The sequence below is a fragment of the Excalfactoria chinensis genome, chromosome 9 (assembly GCF_039878825.1).
Source record: "Excalfactoria chinensis isolate bCotChi1 chromosome 9, bCotChi1.hap2, whole genome shotgun sequence".
Classification (NCBI taxonomy): Eukaryota; Metazoa; Chordata; class Aves; order Galliformes; family Phasianidae; genus Excalfactoria; species Excalfactoria chinensis.
In genome coordinates this window covers 7053742-7070381 of record NC_092833.1, presented here as the reverse complement: position 1 = coordinate 7070381, position 16640 = coordinate 7053742, and the positions used below count along the sequence as shown (strand labels likewise).

The window sequence follows — 16640 nt, the reverse complement described above, 5'->3', positions numbered from 1 at the left end:
TCAGGAGGAGTTTCGCCCTTCTCCACGATCCGTCACGCCGAAGGCAGCAGCCCCATCCCGCGGCCTGCCTGCAGCCCGGACCGCTCCGTGCCGCGGGCGGGAAGGACCACGAGGAAGGCCCCGCTCCGGGCTGGCGGAGCGCGGTGAGGACACGCAGTGGACAAGGCAGCACCGCTCGGGCTCCCGGCCCTCGCACCCCCACAGCCGCTACAGCAAACGAGAGCGCTGCGAAAGGTGCGGGGAGCTCCGCAGAGCGCCGGGCCCCGCGCTCCCGCCCCCGCCTCCCGCGGCGGACGAGCGGGGACGGCCGGCCCGTTAGAAGCCCGTTCAAAGCCCGCGGCTCGGCGCCGTGCGGAGCCCCGCGAGGGTTCGGACCCCGACCGCCCCGCGCCGCCCGCTTCCCGCCTGCCCCCGGCCGGGCCCGCCGTCCCGCCGCGCAGCAGCAGGGCCGGAGCGGGGACGCGGGGACGCGGCAGGCCGCGCTGCCCGCTCCCGGCCGCCCCGCCGCTCCCGGGTCTCGCCGCCCCGCCGGCAGGCCGCGGCCGTACCCGCCGGCGGCGGAGCGAGCCGCCGGGCCTCGGGCCGCCCCGCGGAACGGCCTCACCTTCCCACTGCCTTTCTGCGAGCCGCCGGACGCCTTGTCCGCCATCTTGCTTCTCCCTTCTCTCAGCCCCGGCAGCGATGAAGCGAGCGCCGAACCCCGGATGGCAACGGAACGGCCCCGCCCGCTCAGGGCGCGCAGCCGAGCGCCGAGATACCGATGGGGCGAGCGGCGCCTCGTCGGACCTGCCCCGGGCGCGCGCGCCTCCGGGGTGGGCGCTGCGCTTCGTCCGCCGCGCGTGCCCGCGAAGCATTGAGTCACCGTGCCGCTGTCGGCCCCGGAGCCGCTTGCCGGGATGGAACCTTGCTGCCGACGCGGGGTCTGAAGGCGTTAAACGCGTTTCTTCTCGTCCTGCTGCTTTTAGTGGCTTTAGGCTCTGCCAGGCACATGCCATCTTCCTGGAAGTCACACGGCTCCGGCATCAGGCCTGTCCAAAACCCCACTCTGTTTTCACTGCAGGCCGAGTCGATGCGGTGCCATAGAATTACCCAGAGATGCTGGTGAGCAGCACCTCGCAGCTGGTGCAGGACACCCCAGCAGGCTGCAGTGTGCGCACTGTACAAACAGAAGCACTGCAGGAGCCGTGTCAGAACCTGAGTCGGGGCACAGCACAGCAGCACAGCAGCACAGCAGCACAGCAGCACAGCAGCACAGCAGCACAGCAGCACAGCAGCACAGCAGCACAGACACTGCGGTGCCAGCAGCCTTCCCTCCGCCAGCCCCTCACAGGGCAGCACCCACCATGCCAACAAGGTGAAGAGCTGTGAGCTGAGCCTGTCCCCATGCCACCCCCTCAGTGCAGAGCTAGGAGCAGCCCAGGCTGCACGGACATGGCTGCATCCCACCCCACTTGCAGTTGTTCAGTCTAAGTGCTGTCTGTGTCCCATCTGGGGCTCCTGCTTTCGCTTTAGCAGAGAAAAACCCAAATGGAGTCGCTAGGCAACCCCAACCTGCTTAGCAACCAGCCTGAGAGGCAGCCAGGCACAGCCAGCACCCACCTGACACCCTCCTGTCCCTAGGCAGCTATTCCTGGGCACACCGCTGCGTTTTTGGGAGGCACCAGCAATCAATCCTTAGAGCTGCTGTGAAGGACACACGGTCACACATGACCGGAGGGGTCTCTATTAACATAAAAAAGGCAGCCCTGCACTGCCTGAGCCCCTGGGAGGAGAGACACAGACTGATCATACAGGGTCTTTTCCAATCGCTGGGTGTTTTCCCACAAGACCTTCAGAGAGGGCAGCAGGGAACAGCTCACCTACCCACAACCAACCTGCAAATCCTCTTTTATTGGTCTCGATGCCACAGCACCGTGGCAACTTTCTTATTAATGAGCACTGCTAAGTGGACCAGAGGTGACATGGCATTCCACATGCATCTTGTGTTCCCGTGTTCCTATGGGCTCTCATCATAATGCAAAAGATGCTGGGTTGCGGTAATAACGAAAAAGCACGGAGATGAATGAAAGCTTTAAATCCACCAACTCCTAACGCCTACAGTCACGGGAGCCACAGCAGAGAGCAGCCTACGCTAATAACCACATTTGACAGCGCAGATAAAAACCAGCATGATATGTTTAGATCAGATTAGATATTAGGAGGAAATTCCTTACTCAGAGGGTGGTGAGGCGCTGGCACTGCTGCCTGGAGTGCTGTGGGTGCCCCATCCCTGGAGGTGCCCAAGGCCAGATCGGATGGGGCCCCGGGCAGCCTGAGCTGGTGGGGGGCATCGATCACTTCGGAGCTCAACAGAAGGAGAGCCATCTCATTCAAAAAACACTGAAAATTCTCATCAATATGTTCGAATAGAAACGCAGACAAGTAGAGTTACCTGCAGCCCTCCTGCTCAGCGGCAGCGCCCGGGGACAAGAGCCGCCCCATACCGCAGCGCAGCTCCCGGGCTCCAGCAGAGGGCCGCGCGGGGCCGCAGCGCACAGCAGAGCCGCCCGCTGGCACCGCGGGGTCAGGCGGGGCTGCGGCGGCTGGTGGCGTTCAGCCGGCCCGGGCGGCGCGGCTCCGAGGGCGGACTCACCCCGTTGTGTTCTACCTGCTGCCTACGCTGAGCAATTAGAAATGGGGCAATATTGCTGCTGGGAGGGGCAGCGGATCAGGCAGGCCGGGCCCAGCTCCGAAGTGCTGCTTCCACTGGGAAATAACCTGAAGTCACATGCAGCGAAACCTGTACGCTCCAGAGATGAGCTCCCCGTTGCTCACAATGGGCAGTGATATTACAGTGATGATATCCTGTGATTTCTACTTCCCGAGTCACACACACACACACAAATGGAAACCGACACAAAAAACTACCCAGATACTGATTGCTTTACTATTCCAGCCAAAGAAGTGCTTGGCCAGATAGTGGTACTGCAACTGAGGAATCCGTAAGGCAGACAGATGGGGGTCATGTGGCAGAAATCTGCATGTCTCCCTCTGCCATTTGCAAAATAACTATGCAAAAATGAGCCGGTAATGGATTGGGAGTAAGGATCAAGAGATATCAGATGTTTCATGAGCTCCCTTCGGAAGGGAACTTGATTTAAATACCACAATGAGTGTTTACCTGCCGCTCCCACTGTGCTGCAGCAGCTCCCTCCCTCCCACCTCCCACCCCGGTGGATTCCTCTCCATTTCTGCAGCCGCCTCCACTGCCTGCTGAGCAACCCCCCCCCCCCCCCCCCCCTCCCCAAGCTCAAGCACTGCTCAGATCTGAAGTGGAATCACTGCTGGTTTGGGAATAGAACAGAGAAGAAAACCCAGATGTTGACAGCAGAAGCTGGGGGCAATTGTGTCAGTCCTTCTAGGCTTTGTTGTGCTCCAAACTTGCCCATAGAGAAGCCTTTCTGCAGGAAGGAATGCTGTTAGCCAAGCAGTTTTAGGGGTGGATTGGGCAGGCTTCTGTTGTTTCAGAATCCCAGCAAAGTCCTTTTCCTCCATCTCTGTTAAAGAGAAAGAGGTTATTAAGAACCACTTCAGCAGATTGAGGAAGCATGGGATTAGTGTCATCCATTACATCCTTTGAGTTTTGTCTTTAATGTAGTGGAAACAGGTGCACCACTAAGCTGAAAGCAAACCAGATGGGAACTTGTACTGGACAGAAGGAGCACTTTAGGCCACGGGATGAGAGACAAAACCTGCTCAGCTCTCCTGGGAATGTGCTGATAAACCTGGTCTGAAAGAAAGACTGACGCTTCTGGGTAAAAGCAGACATCAAACTGGATACAGGGAATGTTCCTTTGGATGCCAGGAGTTTGGGGCCACGAATGGTTCAAAAATGTGTGCTCCATTTGGCCTCAATCCCTTTATTTAATCCACCTCATTAATCCTTTTTAATTATCCACCTCATTGTGGAAATCCTCTGCTAACCGCTCAGCTTCTATGCTCCTTTGTAATTAATAAACTGCACCAAATTAAGAGCATCATGATCCACTGCATGCTGTGAAAGGGAAAAACAAGCAATGCATAGTTAATATTCCAAAGGTCATCTCTACAGATACTTTGTCAGAATGAACTATCCTGAAACTGTGCTATTTATAACACATCCCAATAGTACGGTAGCAATCACATACTGTTAGTGAATGGCATTATGCCCTGGGCTGGAAGGGAAGGGAAGAATGCAATGAGATGCATAACTCCATGGAGAACTCATGCTGGAAAGGGTAGATGATCGTAGTAAAACGGAAATACCAGATATTTCTCATTAGGGTGAAGTAGATCTGGTTGTATGCAAATGTGGGAGTTACTAACTGTTTTTATAATGGCAGATATAATTAGGCAATGATAGGGAAAATCATGAGTTATCTTAAATAATGAACACTAAAGCACACTCAGTAAATCACACTCTGCCATGCATTACCCTGGTCTTTCTGGCTGCTTAATCCCCACTTCCACAGGAGCTCGCTCACCATTTCTTAACACCTCAGGGCAGACCACAGCTCCCTGCTCCAATCCTTTTGCAAAGGTGAGTATGAAGGAAAGGGACAGGGAGGATTTTATGTGCCGTGAATGTTCTTTACCCTGTAGCAATGAAAGCACACCGGAGGGCATAAGGACAGCAGATCAGGAGTAGGACAGAAGCATAGCTACAAGGTAGACAGGTTTGTAACCCTATGTTTTTGCACTCTACATAGTGGCTCACAGTTCCCTAAAGCCACTGTCACTGTGTGCTGTTTTCCCATAGCATAGGCAGCAGTTTCCCAGCTTCTTTTTCTTTATTCTACCTTCTATGTCCTCCCACCTCAGAGACTGAAAAATACTAGGCAAGGGTTCCCAAAATAGGCAGAAGCATCCTCCCCTGCATACTCACTGTTGGAAGCTGAGTGAGCAGCATGGGAGGAGAGCAAGGTGGAGAGGAAATGCATCAGTGCTCACAGCCAGAACAGCTGCAACCTGGGCTGCCAGGAGACACTGGACTGCAACAGAGACCCCCTGAATAGAAAAAAGAAAAAGAAAAAAAGAGAGAGAGAGAAAAAATACAGCTATAGAAGGTGGCTGAATGAGAGCAGTTTGGATCCTGGATTCCCAGCAGCCAGGACTTGATGCTGTGTCTCTGTCACCTGCCTGAAGTCTCCTCTGCACTGTTTTATCTCCCAGCCCTGCTGCACTGCCTTCTCTCAGCTCCACATCCCACTCCAGTCCTGCTGCTCTGCAGCTGCTTGCCCTTCTCAGATCCTGCTGCTCTCCTGGGAGATGTGCTTTATTGTTTTGAGTTTCTTCTCTCTCTGGGATGCCTCAAACTGATCATGGGGGCAACGTCAAACTTTCACTATTTAGCAGAGAAAGGACAGTAATTTGCTGTGTGTTCTTCAGTAAAGCTTAATTCCAAAAGTTATTCTGCAACTTCTTGTCAGAGAGAATTAACCTGTGGGGATGGAGTCCAGATCTGAAAATGTATCAGCTGTATAAAACCACGGAAATTCAAGCTGAGTGCAACAGCAGCCTTTCCTTTCTCCATACCAAGAGTCCATTCTTTGAGTTTACCAACAGTGATATCAATTTGTACTCCGGAAAACTCCCTCACTTGGTGTTTGAGTTAGCTGTGCTCATGCAAACAAACAAGTTTTCCTTGGCCGTGCATTTTGCAAGTGAGGGTTCAGCCCTGCAGTCACTCACAAAGGACAAGCCTACTTTGCTCTTGCTGCACGCAGCTGGTAGGTAGGGCAGTGCTGGGTTCTGATCAGGGGAAACATTTGTGAATTATGCATACACCCAGTTTGCTATCCTTCATCACAGTAAAACTAATTGCCCTGCAATACTTACGTTCAGATTTGCCACTGTCCAGAAAAACACAAAATCTACCCCCAGTCTTTAAAAAAGAACTTAAAAAAGGTATTTGGGTAAATTTTCTTAACATGTGTTGGGATTCATCCTGCCAGTTTGCTTAGAGTGTAGCAATCATCTTTGCTATTTCCTTTAACATACCTATCCTTTCTAACCCCAAACTGTAGCTCAGGTTCTAAAGTACAAACATCGCTTCCACTTTGCTTATCAATTAAGGAATTATATTTATAAAGTATAATTGGCCCTAATTAGTTACTCAAGAAGGAGAAGGTGATGCAAGGATTCCTGTTTATCCAGTCTGAACGTGATAGTGGGGTAGATGGCTAAGGGCAAGTTAATCTCTTCAATATTAGATCAAAGCTCTGTGCCTATTCACTTCTTACAGAAGATCACATTCACTACAGTACAAAGTTACCTGTCAAGACATTATTTTCAAGAGACTGGTAAGCAGTTGAGAAAGGGTAAAAAGCCACGGGAAGGAACATGTTTGTGTGACTCTGCTGATTCCGCCAGAGAAACAGCAAGCATGAGCTATATTAGATACAGTGAGGAGAGGCTAGAGCCTCTCTTTCCTTAAGGTCTACTCCTTTAAACAAATACAGCCAAATTCTGCCCTCACTCATGGTCATGTACTGGAGAGATGTTAGTGAAGAAGGATATAATCCAGGGCACACAGGTTAGATGCTTCTGCTCAGAGAAAATTTCTTACTAAGGAAGAGATTAGTAAAATCTGTCTTGAAAGTGGAAATATAGAAAAGGCAAAAGAAGTGAAAGAAAGAGCATTTTATGGCAAAGGATTACCTAAAAGAAATTCCTTCTGATTCATGTCTGCCACTCCGAGTGGGCTCAGTGGGATGAGGGTGAAGGTGTATCTCCAAAAGCACTGTAAATCTTCCAGCCACCACAATATTTCCTATCATGCAGATTTCCCCTCTAGTTGTAGATTTAATTTCTTTACTCACACACAGAGATGGTGGATAACTAAGTGGAGAGCTAAGCAGGACCTCCTCCCAAGCATGCCATATAAATTAGAGTGCAAAAGATGAAACCCACTTTTATTTCTATCTGAAAGGCATAATTTCATTGTGGATGACTGAAGTAATTCACAATATTTTACAGGGCTTGTGGTATGTTAGACAAAATGATACCCTGTGAAAGGACTTCAACTGCGAATAAACTGGAAGCACACTATAGAAACAAACCCACCTTTGGTTATTTTGGGAAAACTTTTTCTTTGAATCTTCATGCCAGCACTGACCAACACCACTTCCCATTATTTACCTCATCAGACAATGCCTTCACCAGAGTTTTAAGGGTCTTCCCAAAGGTTAACTCGAGACAAAGCCTGCAGAACATTCTCCACATGCTAGAAGAAACTCTGCTATATGCTCATCATGCCCTTCTAAATATAAACCTTCTGGTTTAGAGCAATGCACTGAGGCTTCTTCACACTCTACAGCCTGCGGACTCCTCTGTGACCTCCAAATGCCCTGACTTTCCCTTCCCTACCACATAATAGTCAAGTAATACTAACCTTGATGGACTGCACACAAATAAGAGGCTATTTTAAGGTTGTAAGTGCTTTAAATTGTAAGGTTCCCAGTACACCACTCCAGCTGGCTTGCAAACAGAATAACTAACTCTATGTAAGATGTATGTGGCCATCTTTCTGAAAGCCCAGTCTGTCCTTGGAGATCATTCTCTCCTGTGAGACAGCAGCCCTGGAAAAAAAGGAACCAGATTGCTGGTGATTAATTTCATTACCGTAGCTCCTGCAGCTGTGTTGGACTCACTTGGAAATGACATGAACAGAGATCTTTAGAAACTCTGAGATCACAATGGCACTTTCTGTCCAGACAAGCAAGGAGACCCCCAAATCCCACATATGACGTTACCTAAGCACCTGGCATGAGCCCAAGCTTGTGCCCACACAGAGGCAGAGTAAAGGAACTTGCAATTTATCTGTAGTACTGCTTGCATTTATATCACAGCGTTAACGGGTAAACTCACAGGAACAAAGCAAACAGACAGCAACCGTGACCCCGTCCTTCTTCCAAAGAAGAGTGGTATGTTCACAAACCTCAAGAGATGCCCAGCTCCAGGCAGGGCTTTGCAAAGAGCAAGGGGCAATGACTGCTCTCCAACCCCTTTGCATTTAACCCACAGTACAGGCTGCACAGGGGCACAGCCTAGAGATACATGGCAGGACAGAACTGGCTGGGCTCACAGCATCCTTTTACCTATTCCCAAGGAGCTCAGGGACTGTGCGGCATCTTCCTGTCTGACCCCAGCACTGGAAAACTGAAAGCTTCCATCGCTCAGAATATTATCTTAGGGCATTTTATAATACTACAGGAAGACGAGAACAATAGGGAGAAATGTCCAGGCATTTATCTTCACTGCAGTGACAGCAATGCGTATCTTCACCAGCGTCCAGACAGTCAGGTGCCACTGTGGATCCGGAACCACCAGCACATTCCACGTGCTGATCTCCAGCAGAGCTGGTTCCCACAAAGCCACAGACCCAGTAGGGGTTTCTCACAGGAAGCCAGGAGATGGGGAATATCCTCCAAGGCGAGAGGACTGAATGCCGCCTGCCTGTGAGAGTCTGAGGTTGTAGGAAGGACAGAAGTGCTGAATGAGCCCGGCTGCTGCTGCAGCCCAGCACTTCCATCAGCAGTGGATGATGCTGTTGTTTAGACCATCTGTCACAACAGCTGCTGGTGCTTTTCTAGCAGGCTCTTCAGTGCAGGTCTGAACCACGTGGCTCCCAGCCACCTCTCTGTACCTAGCCTTGAGGAGGGAGGCTGAAGACCACGCTCGCTTTGGCCTGATGCCTTAGAGCTTGCAGTGGCATTCACTACCAGAGATGAAAGCATCCCTTAGGAACCAGCAGTGCAGCGGGAGCAGGGTAGGGAGGAGACATCTGGATGCCAACCACCTCACCAATGGGGACAACCACAGTGACGCAGCCCATGGGCAGCATCCAGCCTGTCTGCTCCTGGGGGCCTCTCCAGCACAGAGCAGCCCATCAGAAGATGGACTTCTGCCAGAGGCTGAGCAGTTTAACACCAAAGAGCCTTTCTTCTCCCTAAACATCGCATTGCAGAGCCAACAGAGCACCCTGCTCACCCCAAGGTCTGTTGGGTGGGTATGTCCCTGCAGGCTGCCAGGCTTCCACCTCCCACTTTCCCACATGCATGGACATCAGAAGACGTTAGGCCCGTTATCTAAAATATAAGTTCCTTAGTTTAATATTTTACTCTGCTCATTAACTTCCCAGTACTGTTTCAGCTGTGTTTATTTTCCTAGCAGGATTTTATTTGTGTAAAGATTACAAGCAGTGCCATCAGCGTGCCCTACTTCGGACCGTTCTGTAAAATCAATGTTTTCCTGTAATGAAAAATGCACTGAACATCACTTCCAGCAACACATTTTTACTGCTTCTTTCGTGCCAGTTTATAACACATATTTCTGGTCACCCTTAAGTTCACAGAATCCTGCACATTGTCACAGCTCAGGAGATGGTTTCAATACAAATCTTAGGGTATGGTGCCCTAATTATGATGCACTGAGATTATACTACACACGCTTACATGTGTATCTGAATATCACAGTGCAATAAAGACACAAACATGCACAAGATGTTTAAGACCATACATATGTACTGAAAGCAAACAGAAAGGAAACACGTGGAAGCAGCAGAGAACAGCCCCATGCTCCAGCCACCACCTGAGCCTGCAGGTCACTTCACTCTCTGCACTCTCTTCCCTTTACCCCAAACTTGTTACCTCACAGCAACACGCTGCCACTGCTTTCCCTGGATTTATATATTCTCGTTATGTAACCGTGCCGCTTGCATAACCGCACGGCTGCTAAGTGTGGGATTTGTGTAAGGCTCAGCCCCGCGCAGCCCCGCTTTTCCATCTCTGCGTCCCTGCGTCCCGCAGCGCACCGCTCGCACAGCAAGGAGACGGTGGGGGCCCGGTGTGTCAGTGTGACATACACCCTTCGCGGCCCGAGCAGCGAACGTTCAGCCTAAAATAACTTCTGCGTTCGCCGCATGACAGGACGTCACCAAGAACCCGGCCTCGGCAGGCCCCGGTGTAGCGCACGCGATAGAAACCGCATCCGCCGATGACCCCCGTCCGGGGGCACCGCCGGCTCCGCGCTGCTCGCCGGGGCACGGCGCGACCCGCCGGGGTCACCCTCCTCTTTGCGGTGCCTTCCGCCCCGCCTTTGTCACCGGCACCGCCGCAGCCGATGCGCCGCGCTCGGCGGGGTCACCTCGGCAGCCGCGCGGGTAAGGAAGGCGGTGCCGCGCCCGCCGCCCGCTCTGCGCACCGGGAGCCGCTCGGGGCGCACACAGCCCCGTGCCCGGCGGCTCGCGTGTCCCTGCGCCGCCGTCCCCGCCCGCCCCCCGCGGAGCCCGGCGGAGCTCCGGTCGAGAGGGGGCCGCTGAGGGCCGCCCCGGGACCGCGCCGCCGGGCACCTCGCCGTCGCCGGGGCTGAGCTCGGACGAGCACCGCCGCGGCGGTTCTCCCGGGGGTCTCTCCCGATCCCGGCCCGCGGCCGCCGCCCCCCCGCCGGGAAACGCGCGCCGCGGCCGCATCAATCATTAACCGCGGCTCGGGTGTCCGGCGCCTCCCTCCTCGGGAAACCGTACCCGGGGCGGCGGGGACGTCTCTCCCGGCCCCCCGGGCGCGCTGGATGCGCCGGCGGTTTCCAGTTACCGCGATGCCGGGCGGCGGGGTGGGAGGAGGCGCGGCGGTGCCGTCGCTGCCCGTGCTGCAATGAGTGATGCTGCCGGGGGCGGCGGCGGCGGAGGAGGAAAAGCGCAGAGCTACCGCGGCTCCTCCGCCGGCGGCTGCGGGAGCGGCGGCTTCACCTCGCCCGGGCGGCGGCGGCGGCGGCGGAGGCGGCGTGCGGCGGACGGCGGGCCGGAGGCTGCCGGGGGTCCGGGCGCCGGCGGGGGCAGCATGCCGGGGAACGAGGGGGACAAGAAAGAGGCGGCGCCGCCCGCCCGCCCCGCCGCCCTGCTGCGCTGGGACGAGGTGCCCGAGGACTTCGTGGAGTGCTTCATCCTCTCGGGCTACCGACGGCTGCACTGCTCGGCGCAGGAGTGCCTGGCCTCGGTGCTGCAGCCCACCAACGAGACGCTCAACTTCTGGACCCACTTCATCCCTCTGCTTCTCTTCCTCAGCCGCTTCGGGCGGCTGTTGCTGCTGCGGGGGGCCGGGGACGTGCCCTTCCACCACCCGGCCCTGCTGCCCCTCTGGTGCTATGCCTCGGGGGTGCTGCTCACCTTCGCCATGAGCTGCACGGCCCATCTCTTCAGCTGCCTCTCCCCGCGTCTCCGAGCCGCCTTCTTCTACCTGGACTACGCCTCCATCAGCTACTACGGCTTCGCCAGCACCGTGGCCTACTCCTACTACCTGCTGCCAGGGCTGAGCCTGCTGGATGCCGGCGTCTTGAGCCGCTACGTGCAGCAGCAGCTGGGTTGGCAGCTGGATTGCAGCCTGCCCATTGCGGTCTACCGTGCCCTGGTGCTGCCCGTGGCCCTGGCGCTGGCCGTGGGCTGCACGGCCGCCTGCTGCCGCAGCCGCGCCGCCTGCTGCGCCTACCCTTTCGCCGTGCGCACCTTCGTCTTCGCCATGCCGCTGAGCATGGCCTGCCCCATCATGTTGGAGAGCCTCATCTTCGACCTCCGCACGCGCAACCCCACGCTTTTCATCTACTTCTACCGCCGCTACTTCTGGCTGCTGGTGGCCGCCTTCTTCAACGTCAGCAAAATCCCCGAGCGGATCCAGCCAGGGCTGTTTGACATCGTGGGACACAGCCACCAGCTCTTCCACATCTTCACCTTCCTCAGCATCTACGACCAGGTGCACTACGTGGAAGGCGGGTTGGCTGAGTTCCTCAAGGCAGCCCCGGCCGCTCCCACCTACCTGGGCACTGTGGGGTACATGCTGCTGCTGACAGTCTGCCTGGCTGTGGTTGTCAGGAGGTTCCTCAATGTTGCAGACCTCTGCAAGCAGGACTGATCGTGCCAGTGGCCACCGCACCATTGGCCCTTGGGCTGGAGACAGTTGAGCTGGTGACCTTCACAGTGGTGACCGTCAGACTGGCCCAGCCGTGTCCTGAAGATGCTGTGAACCTGGCGGAAAGACACCTGTGGAAGAAGGTTTCCAGAGAAAACGGCGGTGGTGAAACTGCTCGTACTCTTTAAACTACTAGGTTACCAGGGGAAGCAAGCAAACGCTTACTGGTATGTTGCTGCTTAGAGTATAAGCTGAAATAATTAAGCTCTGCTACTAGGAAGAATGCATGAACTGTGAATGCCACTTACTAGTTCATAACAATTAGGTTTAAACTTGCTGCGTGTATGCATATATATATATATTTATATAGAAAGCTATTTATTTCTTAGCTACATATATATGTATATATATATATATATATACACACCTGAAGACTCGTGCAATGATTGCTGATAGACTTTTAATCAATTCCTGTGTGAAATTTCCTAGCAGATTATGCACTGACATTTATCTTCCTCTGTGATACTGTAACAGGCCTTTGCAGCCACATACTGGATTTTAAATGCAAACAAATTAATAGCTGTCGATACTTTTTAAGGCCTCGCGGCCTTTTTCAGCCAGGGAACATAACAGATTTAATAGAGAGCAAAACCAGCTGTGAATTTATTACAGAATTACCAGTTGACGGAGAGACTTTAATTAGACAGGCAGTGAAGCTTGAGTGGTTGGTGTAGCTGCTCGGATTCTACAATAAAATACAGGAATATGTAAAAGAATTGAACCAGAAAGAGGTCAGACGAGTTTAAAGTGGGGGCAGGGGGAAAGAGGGGCACTGCATAATGGCACAGCTCTTATCCGGCATGTCAGGAGCATCTGTCACATTCAGGGGGATGCTAGGGGGCCCCTTTATCTTCCCCAGTAAATCACCCCAAAATCAGCCCTTCATAGTCAAGGTCAGATGTCAGACTTTCTATAAGCCCCTGCCGGGCTCGGTGGGAGTTCTTTGGATGTAAAGAGGGTAAGTGATGCATGAGATCTTGTTCTGGGTCTTTGAAAGAATTACATGGATCTGGTGTCTTCTGCTCCTTAATTAGAGCACTTTGACAAATTTGCCGTCCTAAAATTAGGTGCAGAATAAGGTACTGCTGAATATGAGTTCAGGACCGACAAGCACTGGATATCGACACTTTCATATAATTCCCTGCTTTTTCCTATGCTGATCAGTTTGGGCTACAGCTGGGTGCTTTGAAGTCCTCATCCATTACCTTCAGGGGGGTTTCAAAGAGAAGAATTATGTGTTATTTTCCAAAGCAGTGTCTTTGCACAGTAACCCAGGTAATATCCTTCTCACACCACAGACAACTAAGTGTAGATTTAACTTACTCTTCATAGAAAGAGAATTTTTTTAAACTATATGCAGATTCTAAACAGATGCATTTTGATTTTGTCTGACAGAACAAGTAAGAAGCGTGCAATAATATTACATAAGGGGTTACAACTTGAAGTTTAGGTGTGAAACTGCTGTATACCCCCATTTTCAAAAAGAAGGTTGGTACTTCTTTGGGAAACACCGATGTCATACCGCACAATAGCACAGTGCTTCATTAACTCAACCTCTTTGCTTCTATGTGGAAATACTTCTGCTTGTATCTTCCCCATTTTCATGGTCTTGGCATCCAAACTCCAAGTGTATGTTTTGAGTCCAGTCCAATAGTCTTCTGCAAGACAAAGTCCCCTTTGTTTATAACAGAAGTACAGTAGGGACTGTAGCTAGGGATTATGAGGTCATGTCCTTAATATAGGTCAGAATCATCACAGAAACCAATAATTGATATGTCCTGTACCAATGTCAGACTTGTGAAAATTTCCCCGTGAAAGCATACAAGCTAAAGGAAAATGCAGGTCTGCTTCACTTTGCCTTTTATCTTAACGCATTTCAACAGCAGTAGATTGGATCTTTTAGATTTTTGATGAATAATGAGAATGGCCTAACAAAAATACGTGTTCTTTGCCAGCAGCAGCTCTGTGATTTGTGGTGGGGTCACAGACCATCTCTCAGAGAGACTTTAGCTTTACAGAAATGGTGGCTCCCGGCCTGTGACCTCCTGTGTTACCACTGATAATCCATAAAAAACAGCGTTCTCTGTGTGGCTGTCTGTGTTTTGTTTTCATTTGCCAACCTGCACTGAAAGGAAATGAGAAATATACAAAGTATTGTTAAGATTGAATATTTTCAGCGATTCTTATCATAACCGTGGCATTGCTTTATTCAGCTGCCAGTAAAGCAGAAAACAATTTGCACCATAGGAGAGGTTGGTTTATGGCACCGTTGTGCTTTGACGTGTCTTTTATAACATCAAGAACTGCAACCTGAATGAATTTCCACAACTTCAGAAGGAGGTCGGTATCTCTGAGATGTACTGTATTCAAGTTAAAATAATAGATGCATAATAGTTAGAGCCCAAATGACTCATCCAAGTTTCAAAACTAATTACTTAGAAATTGCTTGCCTGGGAGATGCCACTGGCACGTACAACCAGCAATTAAAGACTAGGACAAAAACTGAAAAGGCTGGGGACAGCAAATCTCAGCACAAGCAGCTTAGAAACAAGTGACAATAAAAGGTAAATGTAAAAAAAAAAGGCCTTTAAAGCATACTGCATAATGAATTATAGTTGTGCTTGTCACTCACAATGTAGAGGACATCTCAAGAGGCAATGTCAAAAAAGGCTGTTGCTAACTTGCAAAAATACATTTGATATTTGCAGCTAGGCCACACAGGGTCGTCTATATATATCTCAACTACAGATAACAGTATAAAGGTTGGATTGCAACCAGCTGCAATTTTACTGGAATCTTTGAGCGTCATAACAGTTGCCTGTGAGGCCCAGTCGCACTGCAGATTCGGTACCAGGACCTGATATTGAGAATACTGATTCATTTGAAACATTTCTGCTGGCAAAATGTTGAGGCACATGAATGAGCCTGAGCACTTTGTGGAATTATTTGCAAATGCTGGTTGCAGGTACTGCCCTCTGAGCCTCTGTAAGCAGACTGTGTATCAGGAGCCAATGCGTGGAGGGAGACGTGATTCATTTTAAGGCATTCTAATGAATGTATGTTTGTTCATTTGTCTGTTTGCTTATATGCGTCTGTAAATTAAAAAGTTACAGTGAGTGCACAGAATATCTAGGGAAATGCTTCTTGACTGTGTATTTATTCAGCAAAGGACAATATTGTGCAGATAATTGCTCCATTTGCCATGTTCAATAGCAAGTCTCCATGAATAAGGAGAAACAAAACTGAGTTAAAGAGATTAAAAGTGGAACAAGACATCTATATTTATAGTGCTCGAATTTGCTCTTGTAGAAGTCAATGTCTGCATTTGTGCAGCTTGCAAGGAAGCAGGATCTCTGATTTGAAAGCACACATGACTTAATGTCCATAGGCACATCCAGAGCTCAGTCAGGAGGTCTGACCCGTGGGCCAGATGCATAAGGACATCCTAAAAACAAACTTTTTTGCTTAAGTACCTGTCATAATATTTTTATCGTCTGGGCACTTAACATAATGTCTATGCTGTGGTTAGGGAGCAAAGGACTCCATAGCTCATCTTTAAAACCAAAAAGGCTTTTCAGGCATTTTGTGGTAGAATGTGAAGTACAGGGTGAGTACAAGGGGACGGCCTGGAAATGCACGTGTGTTTGTCCTTCTCTGGCCAACACTGACCTTCAGGCTGACATACCTGTGCAATACGAACTGACTGTCAGCGGGGTCAGTTTCCAGAGCGTTGGTTATACTGGTGACACAGTCACTCCCCTTTGCAATTAGCATGTGCTTAGAACTGCAGTCAACATCCTGGCAGATATTGATGATGCCTAGCTTCTGGGCACTTCGGAGGTACCTGTAAGCTTCAAGCTCATCTTTGTGTAAGATCAATATACCTGGTCTGTAGTTATTATCCCATATTCTATGGTGGAATGCTATTTCTTCTTCTGCAATGTATTCATTTGAATGTCTGCACAGCTGTGAGCAGCTTCATTAGCAAGACTGGAGCCTGCACTCTGGAAACAAAGGGGAAGTTTTCATCTGCATGCTGTGCTTGTAGAAATCTAGCAGTTAGAAGTAGAAACACATTGGATTTTACTAAAACTATAGTTTTGCTTAATTGTTCCATTGTCATTATTTATATGCTGAATCCAGATACTTTGTCTCTGTCAACAGTACCCTGACAGAAAATGACAGTCTGAAAGTTTTACTTTATATTTAAGTAAACTTTCTGAGGCAGCACATTCATAAAATACTATTGCACTTAGTTGATTACCATCCACATGCCTTACAGAAGCAAACCATAACTGTATTAGTTGTCCAGGTTATACTGTTTTTCTTTGCCTGTGAGTGTAATGATGACCAAGTGGCCTGTAACAAGCTGAGGAGTCAGGCACTCCTGCTTTCTCATCCTTGCTTTGCCACTACTGTTCTGTAATCTTGGGCAAGTTATTTGAACTGTGTTCATTTTGAATGAATTTAATTCATGTAAATCACTGGAATTGTACCAGGGTTGAATGTGACCCTCTGTGTCTCAGTTTTCTCTTCTGTAAGATGGGGAGAATATACCTTACCTACCTCGCAGGGTTGCTCTGAAGACTAGCTAATGTTTGTAAAGCACTTAAAAATGCAAAGACTCTCCTAGGTGCTAAGAAGAAATATTGCTGAACTCCA

General features: G+C 50.6%; 2 protein-coding genes across 11 annotated transcripts in view; one reads left to right on the top strand and one right to left on the bottom strand.

Moving 5' to 3' along the window:
* The window catches only part of U2SURP (U2 snRNP associated SURP domain containing), a 49538-nt gene extending 38959 nt beyond the window's left edge, over positions 1-10579 (bottom strand). For 4 of the 10 annotated variants that reach the window (XM_072344107.1, XM_072344108.1, XM_072344109.1 and 1 more), the window contains exon 1: positions 605-715. In XM_072344107.1, the coding sequence (XP_072200208.1) occupies positions 605-649 (45 nt within the window). In that variant the 5' untranslated portion in view covers positions 650-715. Of the gene's footprint in view, positions 1-604; positions 721-10543 lie in introns of those variants that run through there. The other 6 variants (XM_072344114.1, XM_072344112.1, XM_072344113.1 and 3 more) reach the window with 6 other exon arrangements.
* On the top strand, positions 10544-12054 carry PAQR9 (progestin and adipoQ receptor family member 9). The gene has a single exon (XM_072344118.1). It carries the CDS (start codon positions 10671-10673, stop codon positions 11919-11921), a length of 1251 nt encoding a protein of 416 aa, XP_072200219.1. The 5' UTR covers positions 10544-10670; the 3' UTR covers positions 11922-12054.
* The last annotated feature ends 4586 nt before the right edge of the window (positions 12055-16640 follow it).

Bases quoted from the DNA above. Each gene is read 5' to 3' on its own strand.
- PAQR9 (XM_072344118.1), top strand. From the start codon at position 10,671: ATGAGTGATGCTGCCGGGGGCGGCGGCGGCGGAGGAGGAAAAGCGCAG.